General features: G+C 36.7%; 1 pseudogene and 2 gene segments (V, D, J or C); all 3 read right to left on the reverse strand.

Annotated features, from left to right (window-relative positions):
• Nucleotides 1-2,360: 2,360 nt before the first annotated feature.
• On the reverse strand, nucleotides 2,361-2,933 carry LOC122143891. The segment is given in 2 exon segments: nucleotides 2,361-2,758; nucleotides 2,845-2,933. Coding segments are annotated over 2 exon segments (375 nt in total).
• An 837-nt stretch (nucleotides 2,934-3,770) lies between these two features.
• LOC109088401 lies at nucleotides 3,771-23,599 on the reverse strand. The segment is given in 2 exon segments: nucleotides 3,771-4,108; nucleotides 23,492-23,599. Coding segments are annotated over 2 exon segments (369 nt in total).
• Nucleotides 5,437-5,937, reverse strand: LOC122143892 (annotated as a pseudogene).
• Nucleotides 23,600-25,534: the final 1,935 nt, after the last annotated feature.

Consider the following 25,534-nt stretch of genomic DNA (forward strand, 5'->3'; position numbering starts at 1 on the left):
AATTTTATATTCTTTAATAAAAAAAAAAATTTAATTAATTTAACAACACATCAAAAAAACATCTACTAATAAAATAAAAAAAAAAAAAAAAATATTTATAAATTAACGTTTATTGAATTCAACAGTACAAAATTTTTATGGATAAAACATTAAAATAAACTATTAAAGGGGAGGTTTTGTCATGCAAATTCATGTCATGTAAGAAAAAGTTATTTTTTAAAGACTCATGAGAATAGGTAATGACAAGACAGTAAGCAGTGACCATATATTTATGTATTTTATAAACTGTATTTGTTGCATGTATTTGATCAGGGGTTGTATAACACACTGTAAAGAGTGAAAAGATGTGAAACTTCAATGCTTTTACCATTTAATCTTTATTTTATTTGATATCAAGAATAATTCATAATAAATGGACAACATAAGCCTATGATGAAAATGAGACATGTCAATTTTCTTTATGACTTTTATATTCAAACACACCTGATTCAACTCATCCGCTCATTAGTAGAGATTCAAAGAACTTAAATGTGTGTCAGATAACAGAGAAATCAAAAACATGCAGTGTTGGGGTCTTGGAGATTCTTCAGGATTGGAAACCAATGCTTTAGTTCAAATGTACAACAGCAGCAGTTTCTCAGAGCTCAGCGTTATAATTCTGCCAGAAAGACTCAAAAGGCAGGTGAACGTTTACATGGTATTTATTCTATAAAGGATTAACAGATGGTAGTGAGCTACAATGATTCATGTTGTATGGAAAAGTTCTTTGGCATAGGCCCTGAGCTTAGTCCGAATCCTGAGGATGCAGATTTGGTTGGTCCTGCCTGAAGATGAAGGCAGGGACAGAGCCTACCCTCTGACGGACAGGACAGGGACTGACCTGGTGGTGGTGGGGAGGATGGAGGGGCACATCAGCATCATCAGGTCTGAACGTAAAAGAAAAAGTGCAGTACTTATACACTCAAGTGTCAAGCAGTGATTTCTCTGTTTAAGTTAATAATTATCAATGTATGACATTCATTACAATCTTTCTGCTAGATCTTACTTTAAATCTGTCATTTCTAATTGTGTATGATATTGCTGTTGGTTAATATTTTTCTTTTAAGTACTGTTAGCTGATAGTAGGTTTATGGTTGTTGGAAGACTGGTGCTGGAATGTTCTACATTACACCCGTATTGTAAAGGGTTACATCAATCTTTCCACTAAATTTTTATTTAAGGAATGATAAATGGAATAAAGAGTTGTTTGTTCTCAGATTTTGTACAGAACTGTAACTGTATTCATCACTGTGTTTCTCTTGCACAATAATATACAGCAGTCTTCATTCTTTATATTATTAATACATACAAATACATCTGTTTCTTGCTGTTGTCTCTGGAGATGGTGAAGCGTCCCTGAACAGACTAATACTACCATAAAGTACCATCAGATGAGATGTATGCCAGCCACTCCAGACCTCCTCCTGCAGTCTGTCTGATCCAAGCTAAGTACGGGTCACTACTAAATCCAGAGAATGTACAGGTGAGTCTGTGAGATCCTCCAGGTTTAATGACCACCACTGACCACTGTTTTGTGTTTGAACTGTGATGAGATGGTTCAGTTTTTCTACATATTTTAATGTTGATGTTGAAGAATGAGAGATGGGCAGATTTTTTAGATTACCATCTGAACTGTTTTTTAATAACGTGCGGCATAAACAGTGTATAGTTTCTCCAAAGCACATTAAATTTATGTACTGCACAGAAGCCTTTTGTGTTACTGTTTTTTTTTCCGGGCACAATAATAAATGGCAGTGTCAGATTTGTCATGTGCAGATACACCTGCATTTTAATGTTTTTTTGGAGATGGTGAATCATCCTTCAACAGTTTTAGAGTAATATTTGTTGCTGCCACTTGGAGCAGAAATATGTGAGATCCACTCGAGTGCTTTCCCTTCAGCTTGTCTTATCCATGAAATAACTGCATCTCCAACATCAATCCCAGAGAAGGTACAGGTCAGTTTATGATTGTTCCCTGGTTTGATGACGACTGACTCAGACTCAGTCAGTGTTTGACCTTTGCACTCTGTTAAAATAAAAGTCAGACCGTTTTCAGTCAGTAATAAAGTATCTTGTATGTAAAGAATAGTTGTCAGTATTGTCACTTTTATTTAAAAAAAAGGATATTTTATTACTGTCACTTTATTTTATGTATTTATATATTATTTATTTATATTGTATGGCCATGTTAACAGTAATTAAAAAACAGAAAATTGCTTGTGTCTCACATGTTAATTAATGTGGTTAGTAATCAACTGGTCATTCTTTAAAATTTTATCATAATATCAATTAGTTCTGAACGAGTAAGTGTTTTGAATAAAAGCGTCTGCTAAATGCATAAATGTAAAGGTAGAATTGCTATCGTGACCTGATGCATGAATAGTTTTTGTTCAGTCCTGCAGTCTTTTGTGTAACAGTGACTCTCGTGCACAGTAATAAACAGCTGTGTCTTCAGTCTTCAGGCTTTTCACCTCTAAATACAGCATGTTTTTGCTGGTGTCTGTGGTGATGGAGAACTGGCCCTGTAGAGACTGAGCATAATATACAGTTGAGCCAGATATCCGCCCAATCCACTCCAGTGCTTTCCCTGGTTTCTGACGGATCCAGCCCATCCAGTAGCTGCTCACTGAGAATCCAGACACAGTGCAGGACAGAGTCACAGATTCTCCAGGCTTTTTCACCACAGAATCTGAGAAGGTCAAAGACTGACCACTAACAGCTGAAAAACATGGAACAAATCATGTTAGATGATTTAGAAGAGTGGGATGTCCTCAACAATTCAGAAAAAAATTCAGAGTTTCTCACATGAAATGATGAACAGCAGAACTAAATGCAGTAACACTTTCATCATCACCCCGAAACTGTGAAGAGTAAAATATTTAGCTTCACTGCAGCTGGACACAAACACTGACTGAGACTTTTGTTTTATAGCACAAGTCTTTTAAAAGTTTAAGTAACATTGACCCTCCCTACTACATCATCACATTTGCCTATATATATATATATATATATAGGGCAGTGCAGATGTTTTCCAACATGTTATTGTACAATATGTTTACAGTAACACGTTTCAAATTGCATTAACTCATCAAATCAACTTAAAAATATTTATTTATTTTTTTTTTTTATTTTTTTTTACTTCACAGCAATGTTTCACATTTTTACCCAGTTATTACTAATTCTGGCATACTAATGAAGAAATCAGGCTGTTACTGTCTTTGGTGTGGGTGCAGTAAATGTTAGATGTTTTTATGATTGGTGTTTTTGGTAGTTGTTAGTACAGTTAGTCTGTTTACAGTGGTTTTGGAGGACTGGTGCTTGGATTTCACATTCTAAGGCCTAGGTAAAGGTCCTTTAGGAGGTTGGAGTGGGACAGAGAGGACGGGAGTTTAAATTCACTTTTAAGCTTCCCTTCAGTCATCAAAGCAAAAAGTACATTTGTATATCTACATAATTTGAACATACATATCAACATTTTGATTTTTCCATAAAATGAAAGTATAATGTTATTTAGGTTAAAATCACATTTGCTAACAAATAAAAAAATTATAAAAATTTAAAAATAGAATAATAAAAAAATAAAGAAATAAATAAAAATATTAAAACATAAAACCAAAATGTACACATTTTTATTTAAATCAAGATTACATTTGCAACATTTTACAATGTTATAATGTTCATGTGGTATCAAGCTAATTGAAATCATCTCACTTCAGTTACTGTCAGTTCTTGTAGAGCTGCTTCATCAGATGGAGTCAGTGTGTCTCTCGAGCACAGTAATAAACAGCAGTGTCCTCTTCTCTCAGACTCTTGGCTTCAAGATACTGTGTACTTTGAGACACGTCCTCACTCAGCGTGAAGTGATTTTTCATGGAGTCTGCATAAACAACACTACCAGAGTTAACTCTTCCAATCCACTCCAGAGCTTTCCCTGGTTTCTGTCGTATCCAGTGCATCCAGTAGCTTGTCATTGTAAAACCAGATATTTTACAGGAGATCTTCACTGTTTCTCCAGGTCTCTTTATCTCAGCAGGTGACTGATCCAACCGGATTTCATCACCACTGATACCTGTGGAATAAAAATAAATAAATTACATTGATGTAGTGCATCCATAGTGTATTGAATGCTCTTGACTAGAAAAAAAAAAATCAAACTTACCTTGAGTTAAAATCACTACAATAATGAACAGACAAATGCTTTTCGACATCATTGTTTAAAAACTTGACTGCTATGCAACTACAGATTTGTATTCTAAATTATAATTTTATGTTTGCCAATTGTCGAGCTGAATTGTGTTTATATACAGGTGAGGTGGAGAGTGAGTTTGCATATGCCACATTTTTGGCCTGTTTATAAATGTTCCGAAGTAACATGTGGGTGGAAATGTGAGGAGGTGTTACTGAAATGGTGCTCTTGAAGAATTACACATGAACTCCAATTTAACCACATTTACTTCAAGTAAATTTGATCTTAATATCTTGGCTCTGTTTTTGATGACATTTTTTTGTGATATAATTTTTGTCTCTACAGTTTACTTCTTTTATATATGTTTCAACAATTTACATTTTCAGACAAAAAGTCAGGTTTTCACTGTAAGTTTGGGAGTCCCTCTTCAGTAAACAATTAATAAAATCTACAATTCACCATTCATCAATTAATAATCAACAATAAACACTACAATCAAAAATTAAAATTTAACATTTCTTTTTTTTTTTTTTTTTAAATTCATAAATTCACAAGTGATTGTGTTGCTTTTCAGGTTCTCTAATTATAAATGTGGAATGTCAGCTTGTGTGTATGGAAACAATGTCTGATTTATTTATTAATTTATTTTAATTCTTCATACGAACTGTTGTACAAACCAGGTGTTGTGTGTTTTCAATCCTTGAGACGCCATTAGCATCTGTCCACGTGAACAACATGCTCTGAGATCCCATTTGTTTCTGTGACTATATTAATATTTTTAACTACAGTCAGTTAGAAATAGATTCTCTTGAGAAAAGACATGACCAAAGGGGGAAAAAAAACAGTTACTTAGTAGTCCGTAAGGCAGGATAGACCAGAGACTCAGTATTTGTGTAAGGGACTCGGGTTCAAACCTCGACCCTACATGCTGTATTGTCAAATAGAAAAATTCAGCTAAGCTTAATAATAATCACCTTGCTGTTGTATGGAACATTCTTAACAAAAGTAAATAATGAGAGCTTCACTAAAGACATCAAAAAATTAGTCCATACTATATGAATTGTGCCTCCATGCAAATTCTCCTGAAGACATTTGATAGCGTTATATAAGCAAAAGTCTAATTATTTTAATGTTTCATTAATTTATTCACTGAGGTTTTATATTGTGAGCTCACTGAGCTGTTTATATGGTTGTTTTCAGATTTTGTGTAGTGCTGTAGCTGTATTCATCACTGTGTCTGTCTTGCACAATAATATACAGCAGTGTCTTCATTCTTCATATTATTCATCTGCAGATACATCTGTTTCTTGCTGTTGTCTCTGGAGATGGTGAAGCGTCCCTGAACAGACTGAGAGTAGTATAACTACTACCACCAGAGATGTATGCCAGCCACTCCAGACCTCCTCCTGCAGTCTGTCTGATCCAAGCTAAGTACGGGTCACTACTAAATCCAGAGAATGTACAGGTGAGTCTGTGAGATCCTCCAGGTTTAATGACCACTGACTCAGACTCAGTCAGTGTTTGACACCAACAGACTGAAAAACAAACAGTTCAACATTAACATTTACAACAGTACACATGAAGAAGTCTGATCATCAACAGGTTTTCAGGAGTCTCTTACATTCTGTGAGAGCAAACATGAAGATAAAACCCAGTTTAGACACAATATCCATTGTCATGTTATGAAAAGAGGAAGCTGATGCATCAAAATCACAAACAACGGAGTGGAGGCTTTTTAAAGAGGACGGGTTGGTTTGCATAGGGTGCCCTCTAAAGGTACATTTGCATTTCTATTCCCTTGCTAACCTTAACAACCATAACCGACTTCAAAAAATATATATATAAAATATATATTTTTTTTTTTTTTCTGATTTACTAGGCTATAATAGACAATAACCAATTATTTGCATATGTTTTTATTTAATCCAAATCCCGTTTTCTCAAATCATACAAAACATAAAAAATTGTTCCTCCAATATATAGTATATACACTGTTTCACACACAAAGGTAATCAGAGTTTCCTTTATTCATAGTTGGAGCAACATGTTTTGGGATGAACTGTGATGAGATGGCTGACTATTCCTATCAATTAATGTTGATATTGAAGAATGAGAGATGGGCAGATTTTTAGATTACAATATGAACTATTTTTGATAATATCTGGCATAAACAGTGTATAGTTTCTCCAAAGCACATTAAGTTTATGTACTGCACAGACGCCTCTTGTGTTACTGTGTTTTTCGGGCACAGTAATAAACGGCAGTGTCTTCAGTCTGCAGATTTGTCATGTGCAGATACACCTGTATTTTACTGTTGTCTCTGGAGATGGTAAATCGTCCTTCAACAGTTTTAGAGTAATATTTGCTGCTGCCACTTGGAGCAGAAATTCATGAGATCCACTCGAGTGCTTTCCCTTCAGCTTGTCTTATCCATGAAAATAGCTGCAGCTCCAACATCAATCCCAGAGAAGGTACAGGTCAGTTTATGATCGTTCCCTGGTTTATGATGACGACTGAAATCAGACTCAGTCAGTGTTTGACCTTTGCACTCTGTTAAAATAAAAGTCAGACTGTTGTCTACAGCAGTCAGTAATAAAGTAGTATAAAGATGTATTCCTAAATCATACTTACCATGCATAAATACTATTATGCTTATTAAACATGTAATTCTGAGGACCATTTTTGTAACAGTTTCTATTAAAAAATCTCACTGTCAATATACTACAGAGTTAAATATGGAGGGTTTATAAGACAGAAGGTGCAATTAATTTGCATTGTCCATCCCCCAGCTGATTTTACATCAGTACAAAAAAAGTCAGACCAAAAATAAAACCCCACGCATGGCCTTATCTTGCTTATCTCCTAACAATAGTTGTCATTATTGTCACTTTTATTTAAAAGATATATATTTTATTAGTCACTTTATATTATATATTTATATATTTATTTTATGAGCATGTTCACAGTAAAATAAAATAAAATTGCTTGTGTCTCATGTTAATGATTCGGTTAGTAATTAACTGGTAATTCTATATAATTTATCATAGTTATGAATTAGTTCATAATGAGTTTAATCTCATTTAGTAATTATTGATTATCTAATAAGAAATCAACTCAGTCTAAAGCCTAATTTCGCTATTAATGAATGATTAGTTAATCTTGTTTGAGTAGTTAATAGTAGCTGAAGTGTTTCTGAACTCATTTGTCCTGAACTACTTCCTGCATAGTTACTTGTTAATGACGGACCATTATTTTAAAATAAAAATCTAAAAACAAGGAGTCTCTATTTTGGGTATGTTTGCAGTATCGTGATGTGATGCATCAATAGTTTTTGTTCAGTCCTGCAGTCTTTTGAGTAACTGTGAGTCTCTAGCACAGTAATAAACAGCTGTGTCTTCAGTCTTCAGGCTTTTTCACCCTACCACCTCTAAATACAGCATGTTTTTGGCTGGTGTCTGTGGAGATGGAGAACTGTCCCTGTAGAGACTGGAGCATAATATACATCTGAGCTATATGGCTTTTTCACCACAGACAGTGCTTTCCCTGGTTTCTGACGGATCCAGTGCATGTAATTGCCGCTCACAGAGAATCCAGACGCTGTGCAGGACAGAGTCACTGATTCTCCAGGCTTTTTCACCACAGAATCTGAGGAGGTCAAGACGTGACCACTAACAGCTGAAAACATGCAACACATAATGTTAGATGATTTTAGAACAATGAAATTATAAAATGATGCCAGAAGAATGGTATTTTCTCACAGGAAATAATCATCAGCAGGAGTCCCATACAGTAGCATCTCCATTACCGCAGTAAAACAGTGATATTACACTGCAGCTGTTTTAGTCACTGGACACACACAAAGACTCAAATTACAACAAATAACAAAATCATTCAGGAATACATACATACATACATTTGCATCTGAGGGTTAACAAAACTTCCAGTTCCTCTTCAGGAACTCGAGCTGCGTCAAAACGCTATGGGGAATGCCTTTTGCGTGAGCAACTCTGAATATCATGTGCAATCTGTCCAATGGAAGGGCGTGACATCACAGGCATAAATGACCAGGAAGCTATAAAAGCACATGCCGCGCAGCTGGTATCAGCTTCGCGTCTTTCAGCAAGCGCTCTGTGTGTGAATGTTATCAGACTGTCTTGTGAGTCTTATTTAGTTTTGTCTGTCACTATAAGCTCCATAATATGTCTAAGAGCAAGACTAAGACAAGGCATTTGATGGCATTTGATTCCAGATCGCGCTTCAGATTGTATGTTCCTCCCTTCCCGTGCTATATTACGAGCAGGGATACACACAGTCTGTGCATGGTCTGCCTGGGATTGAAGCACGCTGAGTCGGCTCTCGAGGGGGAAGAATGTCCGCATTGTGAATAACAGCCAATGCAGACGCTTCGATCCCTGAGGGCTCTCTTCAAGGAGGAAGCCTTCGCCAGCGTTCCTCGCCTTGCCCCACCCACTCCCACTCAGACAAACAACCACATTCATTCATTTTCTCAGAAAACACCTCCTCTGGAGGAAATGGAGACGGGCACGTCCCTATCTCTTACCTCACTAATGCTGGGTGCACACCAAAAGATTTTTTACATCTTATAAGATTTTCAAAATGTGATTACGGAAGAGGATTAGGGCCAAGCAATAATAAAAAAATAAAACCATCTCGAGATTAAAGTCATTATATTGCGTCGATTAAAACTCGTTAAATTTAGAGAAAAAAAACGTCGAAATACAATCTTGAGAATAAACTCATTAAATTTTGAGAATAAAGTCGTTGTGTTTCGAGAAAAATCTCGTTAAATTTTGAGAAAAAAAGTCGAAATACAGCCTTGAGAATAAACTCATTAAATTTTGAGAATAAAGTCGTTGTGTTTCGAGAAAAAAAAACGTCGTTAAATTTCGAGAAAAATAGTCGAAATAATCGTGAGAAAACTCATTTTTAATTTCGAGACATAAAGTCGTTGTGTTTTCGAGAAAAACAAGTCGAAATGAAATGTAGAGAATAACACATTCGATCAGTTCATTGCATAGCCCTATATCTTTCAGTAACAAAGAAATACTACTCAACCCCCTTTAGCTAATTTATGACCAACAATAATATTAGGCACACGAACTTTTAAAGTGAATTGTGCAAGCGGCTAGGTCTTTTAGAAGAAAAAATCAGTCCAATTTGCGCGATGTAGGCTACTCCTCGCGTTTGTCCAACATGAAATGACAACCAGAGGACAATGCAAGGTTATCGCTGGCTTCACTCTCAATGCACTCTGGCACTTGGACAGCTATGATAAATTAAAACCGTACGGCATCGCCATTAATGGCGTGTAATGTAATGCTTTTATTCTCAAGTTTGTATTTAGAACGTTTTCTTCGAAATTTTAACGAGTTTTTTTCTCGAAACACACGACTTTTTCTCGATATTTATGTGAGTTTATCTCAAGATTTTATTTCGACTTTTTTTCTCTAAATTAAAACGAGTTTTAAGCTCGAAACACAACGACTTTATTCTCGATATATCATGAGTTTTTATTCCAAGATTGTATTCGACTTTTTTCTCGCAATTCGCAGTTTAATCTCGAACACAACGACTTTATTCCTCGATATTCATGAGTTTATTCTCACGTTTGATTCGACTTTTTTTTTTTTCTCAGCAATTTTAACGAGTTTAATCTCGGCAATATAATGACTTTAATCTCGAGATGGTTTTATTTTTTTATTATTGCTTGGCCCTAATCCTCTTCCGTATGTGATAGACCACAAACATGAGGATAAAAAATCCTAGATTTAACCGTTTTGCTCCTATAGTGTGTGGTGTGCCATGATGTGACAAAGACAGCACACCACACACAAACAGATTTTCAACCAGAGTCTCGACTGTGAACACAGGAAATCTCGCAAAATCTCGCGAGACTTCAGAATAAGCTGATCCTCCATCGCTGCTGTCCACATCAATTTCACTTTGTACTGCGCCATGACTGCTTCTGTCTTCCATCATCTCGCTTTCTGATTGGATATTGTTTCGTTTCATGTGATAATCTCCAGAACGTGCATGCGTTTGTCCTCAGGGTTCCCCCCACACATCAGGATTTCTGATTATAAATATTAAACATGTTGAATATTTACGATTCACGATCAGGGCGGCTCCGACGTTCTTCTGATCAGGTTCGGACACACCTCTTAACACACCTCACAGCAAGGGAAAATCTGAGAAGATAATCTGTAGAACCATCAAGATAATCAGGACATAGCTAGGATTGTCGGAAGGGGGGAAATCGGCCCAAAATCAGCCCAATTATCTTTTGGTGTGTACCCAGCATTACCCTATCTGCCCGATCTCTGGGTTCGGAAACCCGCACTGCGGTTTCTTCCCCCTCTGACTGTGCACTCGCTGCTGCAGCTATTTATCTCTGAGGAGTTTAATATTGTTTGTGTGACTAAGCGGCTTGCACGCTGCCGAGGCAACACGTGTATTACATAATTTTCAGTTCTTGATATGAATCTTACCACACCAGAGCGTGTATACTCGTCTAGTTGTTTAGCTGCATTTAATTCTGAGGAATTAAATTTAGTATTTATCTGCCTATGAGAAGTTAAATATATCACTTTCGGTTTTTGATATGAATTGTATCACACCAGACCGTGTTTACTCGTCTGATTGTTTGATTGCATTAAATTCTGAGCAATATAATGACATTTATCTCACTTTGAGAAGTTAGATATATAAGAGCACATGTTTACCTCTCTTCCTCTGAGAAGGTTGACGTCGATGCTGTCTCGCTCGCACCCAGTATGAGGAGCTAGTGGAGGTGGTGACTCATGCGGTAGCCCGGTTAAATATCGTTTGGCCCGCCAACAGTCAGTTCGAGCCACAGCGAAGCAAGTTGGATGAACGCTTCCTGCGGACAAGGCCACCACCTCCATGCCGGAGCCTGCCATTCTTTCCCGACCTACACACTGAGGTGTCGAGATCATGGGCTAAGCCATTTTCGGCCTCTTCATCCCTGCTTCCAATTATTATGGGCTGAGTGAGCACAGTTACAGGGCGATGCCCCGGGTTGAACAGACACTAGCCAGCTATCTGTCCCCAGGCGTGGCATTGTCCCTGAAGGCTCCGGAGGCTGAAGCAATGCTCTGGGCCAGGGACTTCACAGACTAAAAAGGGATCTGAGGGCCGTACTTCAGGCTAGGAGGTCCTCAGCCAAGAAGTCCTGACGCGTGTCGGTCATGACTGCAGCGGGTGGCCCCCTTCTGGGGTAGAGTGGTGTTTACACACATATTACACAGTGCCCGTCTCTCCTCAGTGCCCTCGGGAAGTCAATCTGCCAACCCTGCCAGAACTCCAGGGCGCAGCGGCTTCCAGCGAGCGCTGCTCTCATTTTTTCTGCCCCGCGGGCTTAAGCCCTTCGGGGTCCTCTAAAACTTAGATCGGTTGCTGGATGGTGCTCTACGTCAGGCACTGATTTAGCTGCCTCGTTTCACCGAGGTCAGTCTTGATAGACTGATTCCCTTAGTAGATTATTTAGCAGCATGGAAACGACTGCCAAATGTAGCATAATGAGTCCTGCATGTGGTATTAATTTACTCCTTTAATTTACTCCTTATGTACTGCTTATTGTTACACCATTTACCATTTGATGACACTATGATTGTTGATTTAATGAAGCCCAAGTGCCACCATCAGGCCTATTATGTGACATGTGAGCAGTTCAAGATCAAAAAAATGCAAAATACATTATTTTTATAATTCTGCATATATATAATTTTACTATAACAATAAATGCCCCTTTTTTTTCCAGGTCCCTTTGTTCTTTAATATTGACCCAATGTGGCCAAGTGGGGCCTGAGGTTCGTTGAAAGATTAATAACTGATGGACATTCACAAGTGTGAATAGAGTAATTAAAGGTTTATAAGTGTTTACATTTTAATGATATATATATATATTTTTTTGCATTTAGTACATTTCAAAACAGATGGCCATTTATGTTACTTTAGTGCTATTGTGAAAATTCAAACATGTCCCCCCCCCACCATTCCCATTGATAAGTTTCAGAACAGTGCTTTTGTTGCAAAATACCAATTAAATAACGCCGCAATTTTTTTTGGTCCTTCAGTCTTTCTCTGATTCATAATGCAGGGATAGAGATTAGAGCTGTCCTTAGATGCTGTGAATCTGCCCTGCACTTGACTGAGCTGAGGCTTCTTATAAGCAATCTGAATAATAATAAATAAATCTGTTTTCCAGTCCTTTTTCCAGGGCCTGACGGATCAGTATACAGTGTAGTGCTAACTACAACAGTAAACCCACTGCAGCACGTATTGTCAGTTGTGTAGGAAGCCACCTGGAGACGCACTACTGCACTACTGCTGTTCAGATATGTGTGAGCACAACCTGACAGTCAATACCTGCAGATAAACAACATTTAAAAACTTGAATTATGAATATTGTATTTATTTAAACGAAAAACAATTTAGAAAACAGTTTGTTTTTTGTCTGGTAATTTTACTTAATTTACTTCCCTGTTAAAGTGGTCTATGATACTTTTTGAAAGGATCATTAGTTTGTGTATTTGGTTTTGTAACAGAATATGTTGGACATGCTTTAGTTGTTCAAAAAACACATTTTTTCAAATACTGTAACGATTAATTATAGGTTCCTCTATGCCCCGCCTCTCTCCAAACGCGTTGTTTTCTACAAAGCCCCTCTTTCCGACAAGCACCAGTCTGCTCTGATAGGCCAGCTGAACGCCAGTGCATGTGATTGGCCGAACACCGCAAGCACTCGTCGGAAATGTTCAACGCCACTTTCCATAATCGCGAGCTTCATCTTTCAAACTAAATTGTAAAGACAGTTAAAAATACCTTATGAGTCGTGTGGTGAAGAGCTTGTGGGTGTTTTGCAGTACACAAGCCACGGTGCTATGGTTAGAGACAGCTGACTCCACTGTGTCGCCCCCTCTCCTCTCTCTCGTCTCTCCTCTCCTCCTCTCTCTCTCCTCTCTCTCTCTCTCGTCCTTCTCTCTCTCTCCTCCTCTCTCTCTCTCTCCTCTCTCTTCTCTCACACACACACACACCACACACACAAACATCTGAACAGGTCCAATCACAAATACTTTAATAACAAAAGACACTACTTACACGTAGCTGATTCCGAAGTGCCAGATTGTCGTAGCAAATTACTTCCTCTCCGGAGGTTGGCGACAGAAACGGTCGTCCATAAAATGCGTTGCTGTTCTGTGTAAGTAATTTAAAAGATTCCTAAATGGCATCTACTTTCCGAAGACAATAGTTCCACATAGTGGACGTAGACTGTGGAGGCGTGTTCTTTTTCTAGAATGTAGCTGTTTTAAGGGGGCATTGCAGAGTCCTTCTAACTTTGATAATATATCTCTTTGGATTTTGAGACTTTTAGTCTTTGCAACTTTACAGATGCTTCTTCATGCACCAAGAGCTTGTAAGGCCTCTCAAACAGAAAGGAAAAATTGAATCGCATCCCTATGAACCCTTTTAAAATAATTGCTGTTGCTGTTAGGATTCAGCGGAGAAATTCTTTTCAGAGAATCAAGTGACACGATTGTTGCTGGAACTATAGCAAATATCCAATCCATTTCAATCAGTTTTCCACTTGAAATGTCTGATCCAGTTTGTTGGAGCCTCCACCTGAGGCTGAATATCCAGTGATCTTACAGAAGATGGGTAAATGTTTCCCCTGGTTTTACTTACCCTTTACAGGAGGCTGATCCAAGCTCAAACAGAAAAGACCTACGGACAATAAAAAAACATTCTCACTGAATTAATCTGTGATCCACAATAAATTTTCTAGAAATGGTTTATTGATGGTCTGGAAAAATACTCCACAGTGTTGCAGTTTGTCAAAATCAGTAGTTAGTGAAATGCAGTCAGGTTACATGATGCCTGTTGTATTTTCACTCCTGCTATGGACTCTGTAAAATAAAAAAACAGCTTTTGATTGTGTACTGTGAGCTTCTGTTTACATGAGAGAAGGGCGGAGATTTGCATTGAAGTAAAAATCTATCTGACCGTTCGACTTGTAGTAATTATTAAAAAATAATGCAAAAATTTAGTTGCCCCAATTTTATAATTCTTGATTTTATAAAATAATCTCTTGAAGATGCAAGATGTTTATTCATTCTTTAGCTGTAAATATCTTGCTACTACTAAGCTAATCCAAATAAAAATATGATAGTAAAGAAATGTTAAAGCCAAATATGAGTGTTATAACAATCATATTTTGCTTTAAACCAAAGGAGAGGATATTTTGACATGTAAGGTCATGTCATGTACCTGATTTTTTTTTTTTTTTTTTTTAAACATCAAATTTCTAAAACACCCTTGAGAATTAACAAAGAATTAACAAAAAAGTGAAGTGTGCTGAAACCATTTCTTGGACCCTACGGAGATCACATAGTTTTTGTGAAAGCCTGCAGCCTTTTGTCTTACTGTGAGTCTCTAGCACTAGTAATAACAACGCTGTGTCGTCAGTCTTCAGGCTTTTTTTCCACCTCTAAATACAGCATGTTTTTTACGTGGTGTCTTTGGTGATGGAGAAAACTGTCCCTGTAGAGATATGAGCAAAATAGTGGTAGTGCCAGTGTCCTATAAAAGTCCAATCCACTCCAGTGCTTTCCCTGGTTTTCTGACGGATCCAGTGATCCAGTGTAGCTGCTCACTGATAATCCGATGCAGTGCAGGACAGAGTCACTGATTCTTCCCAGGGCTTTTTCTACCACAGAATCTGAGGAGGTCAAAGACTGACCACTAAACGCTGAAAAAACATGAAACAAATCATGTTAGAATGATTTAGAACAATCGAAATTATAAAATGATGCAGAACAAATGGGAGTTTCTGCTCACATGAAATAATCATCAGTAGGAGTCCATACAGTAGCATCTCCATAACTGCAGTAAAACAGTGATAGTTACAACTGTAGTCTGTTTTACATCACTGGACACATCGCACTGACTGAAAGCTACAGCTTATACCAAAGTCTTTGATGAGTCTGGAGGACACTGGACCCTTCCCACAAATAATTTTGCCATCTGAGGGTTAAACAAAACCTCCAGTTATATTTTGATATTACTTATACTCTATGTTTTCTTTATTCTAGCGGTACTTGCGGGGGTGGTGGGCCGGTTTTGCTTTTGGCGTTCAAGTCCCTGCCCTCTTTTGAAATTAACCAACAATCTCTCACACAATTAACAACAATAAATATTGTGTGTCAATAAATATAAATGCATTAGTAATTATAATTATTATGGACAACGTGCACAAAAACAATGGCTCACAAACTCTCAAAGTACTTAATTTTAACTTCTATATAATTTACTTATTTATAATTTACGTCTTATTTATGTACTGCTTATTGCTGCACACAAAAAAAACAAACCCATTTACCATTTTGATGACACTATGATTGTTGATTAACTGATAGCCCAATGTGCCACCCAAACAGGCCTATTATGTGTACGTAAGCCAATCAAGTTCAAGAACATGCAAAAGACATGAGTTTATAATTTCTGCATACAGTATAGATAATTTTACTATAACAATTAATGCCCCCTTTTTGTACAAGTCCCCACTTTTGTTCTGTAAAGTTGTTAATCCTGGTGTGTGTATTTAATATTGACCCACCGCAGGCCAAGTGGCGGGCCTGACGGTTGGTTGAAAGAAGATTACTTATTAATGGTCATTCACACAGCATTGTTTTAGGGTCATTTTCAGACATCTAGTTTCTAGCTCAGCAGGAAAGTGTTTGTTTGATTGTTTGTTTTCATTATTATTTATACATTAGTAGTGAAATACGTTTATGGCATTTTCTCTTTCCCTGATGAATGCCATTGACCGATATCTGTGTCATTAGTTTATTATGTGGTGAAATGGACGTCAATTATACAATCTGGCCTGCCCAGTCCATTATTACTGTTAAAGATGAAATTTTTTGTTTTAAAAAAAAAATAAAAACCCTTTTTTGATATAAATATATTAACTGTACAGATTATACTTCATACTGAAACATACTGTAGAAAACAGACTAGTCTCCAAATATTTACTAGTCTGTATAGAAATGCAAGTGTGAAAAGAGTAAAGTTGTATAATTATTAAATTTTAATGACATTTTATTTTTTGTATTTTTTGTATTTTTTTAGTACATTCAAAAAAAGTTGGGCATTATGTTACTTTAGAGCTTGTGGTATTAAAACATGTCCATTAAACACCAAAAAAACAAACACCCCAACAAAAAACAAAAAACAAACCCCCATTTCCCATGATGAGTTTCTGAACAGTGTCTCTTGACAGTAGTAATACAAACCGCAGTGTCCTTCAGTCTTCAGCTGATTCATATGCAGATAGAGATTAGAGCTGTCCGTTAGAAGCCTGTGAATCCTGCCCTGCACTGACTGAGCTGAGCTCTTATACAGAATTGAATAATATATAAATAATCCATTCCAGTCCTTTCCCAGGTTCCTGATCCCGGATCCAGATGCATAGTGAGTGCTACTAACAGTAAACCACCTGCAGGCACAGGTCAGTTTGTAGGAAGCACCTGGGAGACACAACTTACATGACTGTCAGACTGTGTGAACAACAAACCTGACAGTTCAATACCTGCCAAATAAAACACAACATTTAGAATTATAATATGTACACTAACAAAACAGTTTGGTTTATCCAGGGGATTTACTTACAAGACACACAGCCAGACCACAGCAAGAAGAAATGAAGGTGAACATGGTTTATATGAAGACTGAACTGGTGTATGAATCCTCCCACTCCACAGTGTAGCTGTTAAATATGAAGACAGACATCAGTTTCATTTGTGCTGACAACCTTCAAATAGTCAAAATCCTTGGAGTCACTGGAGTTTTAGTCCACTTGAGGGGTTAATTTCATGAAACAATAGTAAAACCCTCCTAATGGTATGAAAATAATATTGTACACCACAACATGAGTATTTTTTTTTAAACACCTGGAACATGCATATGCATCTATATTTGAGTTTGCTCCACACGGTCTGATCGAAACGTTATTTTGGTATTATACTCATGTAGAGTCTTATTACAGCTGAGTGTTATTTCTCTGCAATGTTATTTTGTTAAGACAGGCTCTAGAGACCTATTTGCTTGTTTCTATGTTACCAGTTTAATAGCTCATCCTTATTTGTGTGTAAAAAATGGGGGGTTGTCTTATCTGTCTACTGTCTTGGCAGGTTTTGTGCACAGTGCTGTAGTCATTTCAGTCACTGTGTCTCTCTTGCACAGTAAATACCCTGCAGTGTCTTCAGTTTTTAACTGACTCATATGCAGATAGAACTTAGAGCTGTCCTTAGATGCTAGTGAAATCTGCCCGGCACTGACTGAGACTGAGCCTTTGTTCCCTAGTCTGATAATAGTGTAAGATCAACATTCCAGTCCTTTTCCATGTGCCTGACGGATCCAGTGCCTCCTATAGCTACTAGGATGAATCCACTACATGCACAGGTCAGAGTTGTAGGACTGCACCTGGAGACACAACTACTGACTGTTCAGACTGTGTGAGCACAACCTGACAATCCTGACTAACACCTAAACAAAGAGACAAAAAAAAAAAGTCTTTTTACTCATCTAAAGATTCACATACATTATGAAATAGGATAGGGTGTTACATTGCATATATTAATAACTGCCTAACTCTTTTAAAAAAATAAATAAAACACTCACTGTGTAACAGCTGCCAACAGCACAAATAGAGCTTTATGGAGAACAGTTGTCTCTCCTCTTCAGATCATCCCTCATTTACTAGTTTTAAATAGAAAATAGAGGCAGTTCAGTTTGCATTGAATATATTTGTCATGGACCACAGAGTGTGGTGTGATAATCAAAACCTAGTTATAAGTTTCTTTTTTTTATGGAAGGGTGTCCTCTTCTGGCGATCCTAAATTATATCTTACAATGGGTCAGTTGAGCTTCAGTTTATTACATGCCATTTGTGAAATGAATTTGAATAAAAAGTATTTACAAAGATAAAACATCAACTGACTCATTCAGTGTTCTATACTGATTTATTTATTTGCTTTAATTTTGCAATACTGTGGTTATTGTGTGAAAATATGTACTTTATAACATGTAAAGGAACTGTTTTACTGAAAAAAAAATGTTTTTTTAGTTTAGTTTTTGTACAGGTCCTGTGGCAGTTTGTGTGCATAGTGCATCACCAAGCACAGTAATACACAGCTGTTGTCCTCAGTGTTCAAATTCTTTCCCTAGTTAAATAACTGTGGTTGCTGGAGGATTCTCAGAAGAGAAACCTGATCATATTTTTCAGAGAATCGTGTGACACAATTGCTACTGGAAGTATAGAAATATTTCCACATCCATTCCATCGGTTTTTGCCACTTAATCTGTCCCTGATCCAGTTTGTGTTGTAGTCACCTCCTGAGGTGGAATATCCAGTGATCTTACAGGCGAGATGGTAAATGTTTCTCCTGGTTTTTACTACCATGAAAGTGAAAGTAACATGACATTACAGCCAAGTATGGGGGTGACCGCATACTCAGAATTCGTGCTCTGCATTTAACCCATCCAAAGTGCCCACACAGCAGTGAAACACACACACACATCCGGAGCAGTGGCAGCCCACTTATGCTGCAGCACCCGGGGAGCAGTTGGGTGTTTAGTGCCTTGCCTCAAGGGCACCTCAGTTGTGGTATTGCAGGCCCAAGACTTGAAACCCACAACCTTAGGGTTAGGAGTCAAACCTCTAACCGTTAGGCCTATGACTTCCCAACATGATGACAGGAGGCTGATCCAGCTCAATACAGAAAAGACCTGCAACAATGATTAAAACATCCCCACTGAATTAAATTGTGATCCACAATGAATTTTCTAGAAATGTTTATGATGGCCTGAAGATACTCAGCTGCCAAAATCAGTAGCTAGTGAAAATGCAGTACATGATTTCACTCTGCTATGACTCTGGTTTTAAAACAAAAAGCCTTTTACCTTGTGTATGTGTGCTTCTGTTTTACGTGAGAGAAGGGCGGAGATTTGCATTGACGTAAACATTTGTCTGACTGTAGCCACTTATGATAATTATTAACAATAATTAAGTTAATCCAAAGAAAAAATATATTCACTTAAAACAGTTATTGAATACTACAGAACAGTGGTATGGATAAATACATTAAATTAAAACCATTAAGGGGAGGTTTTGGTCATGCAAAAGTAATGTCATGGTAAGAAAAAGTTTTGTATTTTTTAAGACTCATGAGAAATAGGTAATGGACAAGACAGTAAGCAAAGTGACCATATATTTATGTATTTTTATAAACTTTATCTGTTGCATTGTATTTGCAAGGTCAGGGATTGTATAATACACTGTAAAGAGTGAAAAGATGGAAATTTCAATTCTTTTTAACCACTTTAATCTTTATTTTATTTGATATCAGGAATATTTCATTTCTACAGAAAATGGACAACATCAAACCTATAAGCACATGAAAAGGTGAAGAAAATAAGTCAATGTCAATTTTTTTCATTATGAGTTTTATATTCCAAACACACCTGATTCAACTAATCTGCTCATCAGTAGAGATGCAACATACCTTAAAATGTGTGTCAGATAAAAGAGAGAGAGGAAAAAAAAAGCATGTGTTGGGGTCTTGGAGATTCTTCAGGATTGGAAACCAATGCTTTAGTTAAATGAAACAACAGCAGAGCAGTTTCTCAGAGCTCAGCTTTATAATTCTGCCAGAAAGACTCAAAGGGCAGCGGTGAACATTTACATGGTATTTATTCTATAAAGGGCTATTAACAGATGGTAGAGAGCTACAGTGATTCATGTCTACTGTGTAATGGAAAACGTTATTTGGCACGGGCCCTGAGCTATACTGTCCGAATCCTGTGGATGCAGATATGGCTGGTCCTGCCCCTGAAGATGAAGGCAGGTACAGAGCTACCCTCTGGACGGATGGACAGGGACCACCTGGGGTGCTGGGGAGAAAGTTGTCAAAAAAAAAAAAGTTCATTACTTAATACATTTCCCTAGTGTCAAGCAGTGACTTCTCTGTTTAAGTTAATAATTATCAATGTATGGCATGCATTAGAATCTTTCTGCTAGATCTTACTTTAAATCTGCCATTTTCTAGTTTGTGTATGATATTGCTGTTTGGTTAATATTTTGCTTTTAAGTTCTTTAGCTGATAGTAGGTTTGTGGATGGTTATTGGAAGACTGGTGCTGGAATGTTCTACATTACACCCGTATTGTAAAGGGTTACATCAATCTTTCCACTCAATTTTTGTTTAAGGAATGAGAAATGGAATAGAGAGTTGCTTTTGTAGTGTAGTGGTCTAAGATTTTTGTTACTGTTAGTTGTATTTGTCATTGTGGTTTTCTTTTCTTTCTTGAAATGCTTGAAATTTTTTGATTTTTTTGACCGTCATTTATGAAATGCTTGAAATTGACCGACATGTCTTCCATAAAGTCGTTTTCGTTAAATTTGACAAAGCATTTTAATAAAGGATGTATTGATCTCATGAATTACCGAATTTTAATTTTTACCAATATTTTTTAATTGACTGTTTATTAAAGTTTATATTATGGGAATATAACTGTCAGACTCTGTTCCATTTATGTGTGTGTTTCCTTCCCACCATGGAGAACACGTGAAGATGTTTTTGTTTATTTCCTTATTTGGTCTTCTTGTCCCAGTCTTGATCATGTTATCTTTTGTTCCATGTGTTTCTCTGTTTAGTTAATTTAATCCCAGGTGTGTCTCATTAGTTTCTGTGTATTTAGAGTGTGTTCTGCCCCTCGTTTTCGTGTCCGCTGTTAATGTAATTTCATGTTCTCAGTGTGTCCCGTGTTCCTGTGTTCTGTGCTTTGTTTTGCATTAAGACTTTGGATTTTGCTTTACTCCTCATCTTCTCGCTCCTTCATTTCCATGCTCCCTGTGTGTACCGTGACAATTACACTGACACACTGATCTTTTAAACAATGTATTGGTGCAAAAACGTCACAAACCTTTTGGAACAATTTTCGCAACATGATTTCTCGACTGCCACAAATACTGTCTAAACAAAATACTGATTTTGTGCTTTTTTTTTTTTTTTTACTGTACCAATATTTTAAATTGGCCTTTGAACTTAACTTTATTGCATGGCAAAAAACAACAACAACAACAACTAACAACACCAACAACAAAACACATTACCTTGCCAAAGCACTGACAGAAACACAGTGATCTAATAGTGTTTTGAATGCTCCAAATGCAAACTTTGCATGCAACAATCAGGAAGAAATTGACAGTGCTCTGATCCAATGTGCATACAGGCATCGTCAGATTGACAGAACTCTAGCGACCATAGTCTAATGATGTTGGGGGATCCAGTGGGGGCAACAGTAATATTTCAGGGTGGCTGTGCCGCTCTTTATCACAACCCTGACAAACAAACATACATTCTCATCGCTCATCCCCACCCACCCCAGCTCCCGGTGCAATATGCGACCACCTAGTTCACCTAGAAACTGTACGGCACCTATGCCTAGAAACTGTACTGTTTTTCGGGTACAGTAATAAACGGCAGTGTCTTCAGCCTACAGATTTGTCATCTGCAGATACACCTGCATTTTTTACTGTTGTCTCTGGAGATGGTGAATTGTCCTTCCAACAGTTTTAGAGTTAATATTTGTTACTGCCCCACTTGGAGCAGAAATATGTGAGATTCCACTCGAGTGCTATTCCTTCAGCTTGTCTTATCCATGAAATATCTGCATCTCCATCATCAATCCCAGAGAAGGTACAGGTCAGTTTATGATTGTTCCCTGGTTTGATGACGACTGACTCAGACTCAGTCAGTGTTTGACCTTTGCACTCTGTTAAAATAAAAGTCAGACTATTGTCTACAGCAGTCAATAATAAAGTAGAGGTATTCCTAAATCATACTTACCGTCCATAAATATGATTATGTTTTTTAAACGTAATTCTGAGGACCATTTTTTGCAGCAGATTTTGTTCAAAAATCTCACTGACAAGACACTGAGGAGTTAAAATATGGGAGGGTTTATAAGACAGCAGGTACAGTTAATTAGGCATTGTCCATCCCCAGCTGATTTTAAACATCAGTACAAAGAAAGTCAGACCAAAACTAAAAATAAAACCCCAAGCATTGCCCCACTTATCTTACTTATCTTCGTAACAACAGTTGTCATTATTGTCACTTTATTAAAAAAAAAAATCAAATGCTGTCACTTTGTTTTTATGTATTTATATATTTATTTTTAATGTATTTATATGTATTTTATATTATTATTAACAGAGGGTTTTCCAACATGTTATTGTACAATATGTTTACAATACCACATTTCAAATTGCATTAACTCATCAAATCAACTTAAACATCTATACAGATAACTTAGATAAAACAACCTGCTCTTTTTTTATATAGATATAGATATACATTTGTATATCTACATAATTTGAATATAGAGCTAATTTTTTTTATTTTAAAAATAAATACACGCATAGATATACATTTAAAAATATAGCTTACCCAAAAACTAAAAAAAATGCAAGTTTTTCCATACAATGAAAGTATAATGTTATTTAGATTTAGAATCACATCTTCTATTCTAGAACAATTTATAACATTTTAGAAATGGGAGAATAGAACAATAATAAATAAAGAAAACTCAAATTTGAAAGCTGAAGGCTAAAATGTACACATTTTTATTGCAATCAAGATTAAATTTGCAGTGATATGTTGATTAAGGTTTCAAGCTAATAATTAACATAATCTCACTTCAGTTACTGTCAGTTCTTGTAGAGCTGCTTCATCAGATGGAGTCAGTGTGTCTGTCGAGCACAGTAATAAACAGCAGTGTCCTCTTCTCTCAGACTCTTGGCTTCAAGATACTGTGTACTTTGAGACACGTCCTCACTCAGCGTGAAGTGATTTTTCATTGTATCTGCATAATCAGCACTACCAGAGCCAGAGTTAACTCTCCCAATCCACTCCAGAGCTTTCCCTGGTTTCTGTCGTATCCAGTGCATGTAGTAGTCTGTCATTGTAAAACCAGATATTTTACAGGAGATCTTCACTGTTTATCTCCAGGTCTCTTTATCTCAGCAGGTGACTGATCCAACCGGATTTCATCACCACTGATACCTGTGGAAATAAAAATAAATAAAATTACATTGATGTAGAGCATCCATAGTGTATTGAATGCTCTTGGCTAGAAAAAAGGTGGAAAATGTCGACCATACCTTGTTGAGTTAAAATCACTACAATAATGAACAGACAAATGCTTTTCGACCTCATTGTTAAAAAAACCTTGACTGCCTTGACTGTATAAGGGTGTATTCTAAATTATAATTTTATGTTTGCCATTGTTTTTATATACAGGTGAGGTGGAGAGCGAGTTTGCATATGCCACATTTTTTGGGCTGTATATAAAGTTCTGAAGTAAGATGTGGGTGGAAATGTGAGGAGGTGTTACTGAAATGGTGCTCTTGAAGAATTATACATGAACTCCAATTTAATTTTAACTTCAAGTGAATTTGATCTTAATTTCTTGGCTCTGTTTTTAATATAATTTTTGTCTCTACAATTTACATTTTCAGACAAAAAGTCAGGTTTTCACTGTAAGTTTGGGAGTCCCTCTTGTGGGCACAGTGAATCATTGCTGTAATGTTCCATTCAACATTTAGTAATGTTTTATCAGTATTACATTCTTCAAGAAAATGTTAATATTTCAGTTTTTTTTTTTTTTTTTTTATTCGCAAGTGATTGTGTTGCTTTTCAGGTTCTCAAATTACAAATGCGGAATGACATGTTTTAATGTTTAATTAATTTATTCACTGAGGTTTTATATAGTGAACTGTTTATATGGTTGTTTACGGATTTTGTGCTGTAACTGTATTCATCACTGTGTCTGTCTTGCACAATAATATACAGCAGTGTCTTCATTCTTCATATTATTCAACTGCAGATACATCTGTTTCTTGCTGTTGTCTCTGGAGATGGTGAAGCGTCCCTGAACAGACTGAGAGTAGTATATATAACTACTACCAGATGAGATGTATGCCAGCCACTCCACTGTCTTAAAGTTTTCTGGATTTATTCAAGATTACATCAACTTCTAAAACACTCAGAGAATTAACAAGAATTAACAAAAAGTGAAGTGTGCTTAAACATGTTCTTGGACCCTCAGAGATCACATAACTATTTTTTTTCTCAGTCCTGCAGTCTTTTGTCTTACTTATTTTCACCTCTAAATACAGCATGTTTTTGCTGGTGTCTTTTGTGACGAAGAACTGGTTCTGTAGAGGCTGGGTAAAAACAGTGCCAGTGTCAATACGCCCAATCCACTCCAGTGCTTTCCCTGGTTTCTGATGGATCCAGTGCATCCAGTAGCTGCTCACTGAGAATCCAGACACAGTGCAGAACAGAGTCACTGATTCTCCAGGCTTTTTCACCACAGAATCTGAGGAGGTCAAAGACTGACCACTAACAGCTGAAAAACATGAAACAAATCATGTTAGATGATTTAGAACAATGAAATTATAAAATGATGCAGAACAAATGGGAGTGTCTCATATGAAATAATCATCAGCAGGAGTCCATATCGCAGTTATAGTTACACTGCAGCCGTGGACACACACTGACTGAAAGTACAGCTTATAACAAAGTTTTTGAGGAGTCTGGGAGACACTGACCCTTCCTACAAATCATTTGCATCTGAGGGTTAACAAAACCAACAGTTATATTTTAATATTACTTAATCTATGTTTACTTTTGTTTAGATACATGCAATTTTTCTAAAATTAACCAACAATCTCTGACCAATTAACAACAATAATATTGTGGTCAATAAAATAAAAATGCTTATACTTCATACTGAAACATACTGTAGAAAACCGACTAGTCTCCAAAGATTTACTAGTCTGAATAGAAAAGCAAGTGTGAAAAGAGTAATTAAAGTTTTATAATTATTAAATTTTAATGACTTTTTTTTTTTGCATTTAGTACATTCAAAACAGATGGACATTATGTTACTTTAGAGCTTGTGTAATTCAAACATGTCCACCCCATTTCCCATGATGAATTTCTGAACAGTGTGTCTCTTGCACAGTAATACACTGCAGTGTCTTCAGTCTTCAGCTGATTCATATGCAGATAGAGATTAGAGCTGTCCTTAGATGCTGTGAATCTGCCCTGCACTGACTGAGCTGAGCTCTTATAAGAATCTGAATAATAATAAATAATCCATTCCAGTCCTTTTCCAGTTGCCTGACGGATCCAGTGCA

This window comes from Cyprinus carpio, unplaced genomic scaffold (genome assembly GCF_018340385.1).
Source record: "Cyprinus carpio isolate SPL01 unplaced genomic scaffold, ASM1834038v1 S000006530, whole genome shotgun sequence".
In the NCBI taxonomy this organism is placed as follows: domain Eukaryota; kingdom Metazoa; phylum Chordata; class Actinopteri; order Cypriniformes; family Cyprinidae; genus Cyprinus; species Cyprinus carpio.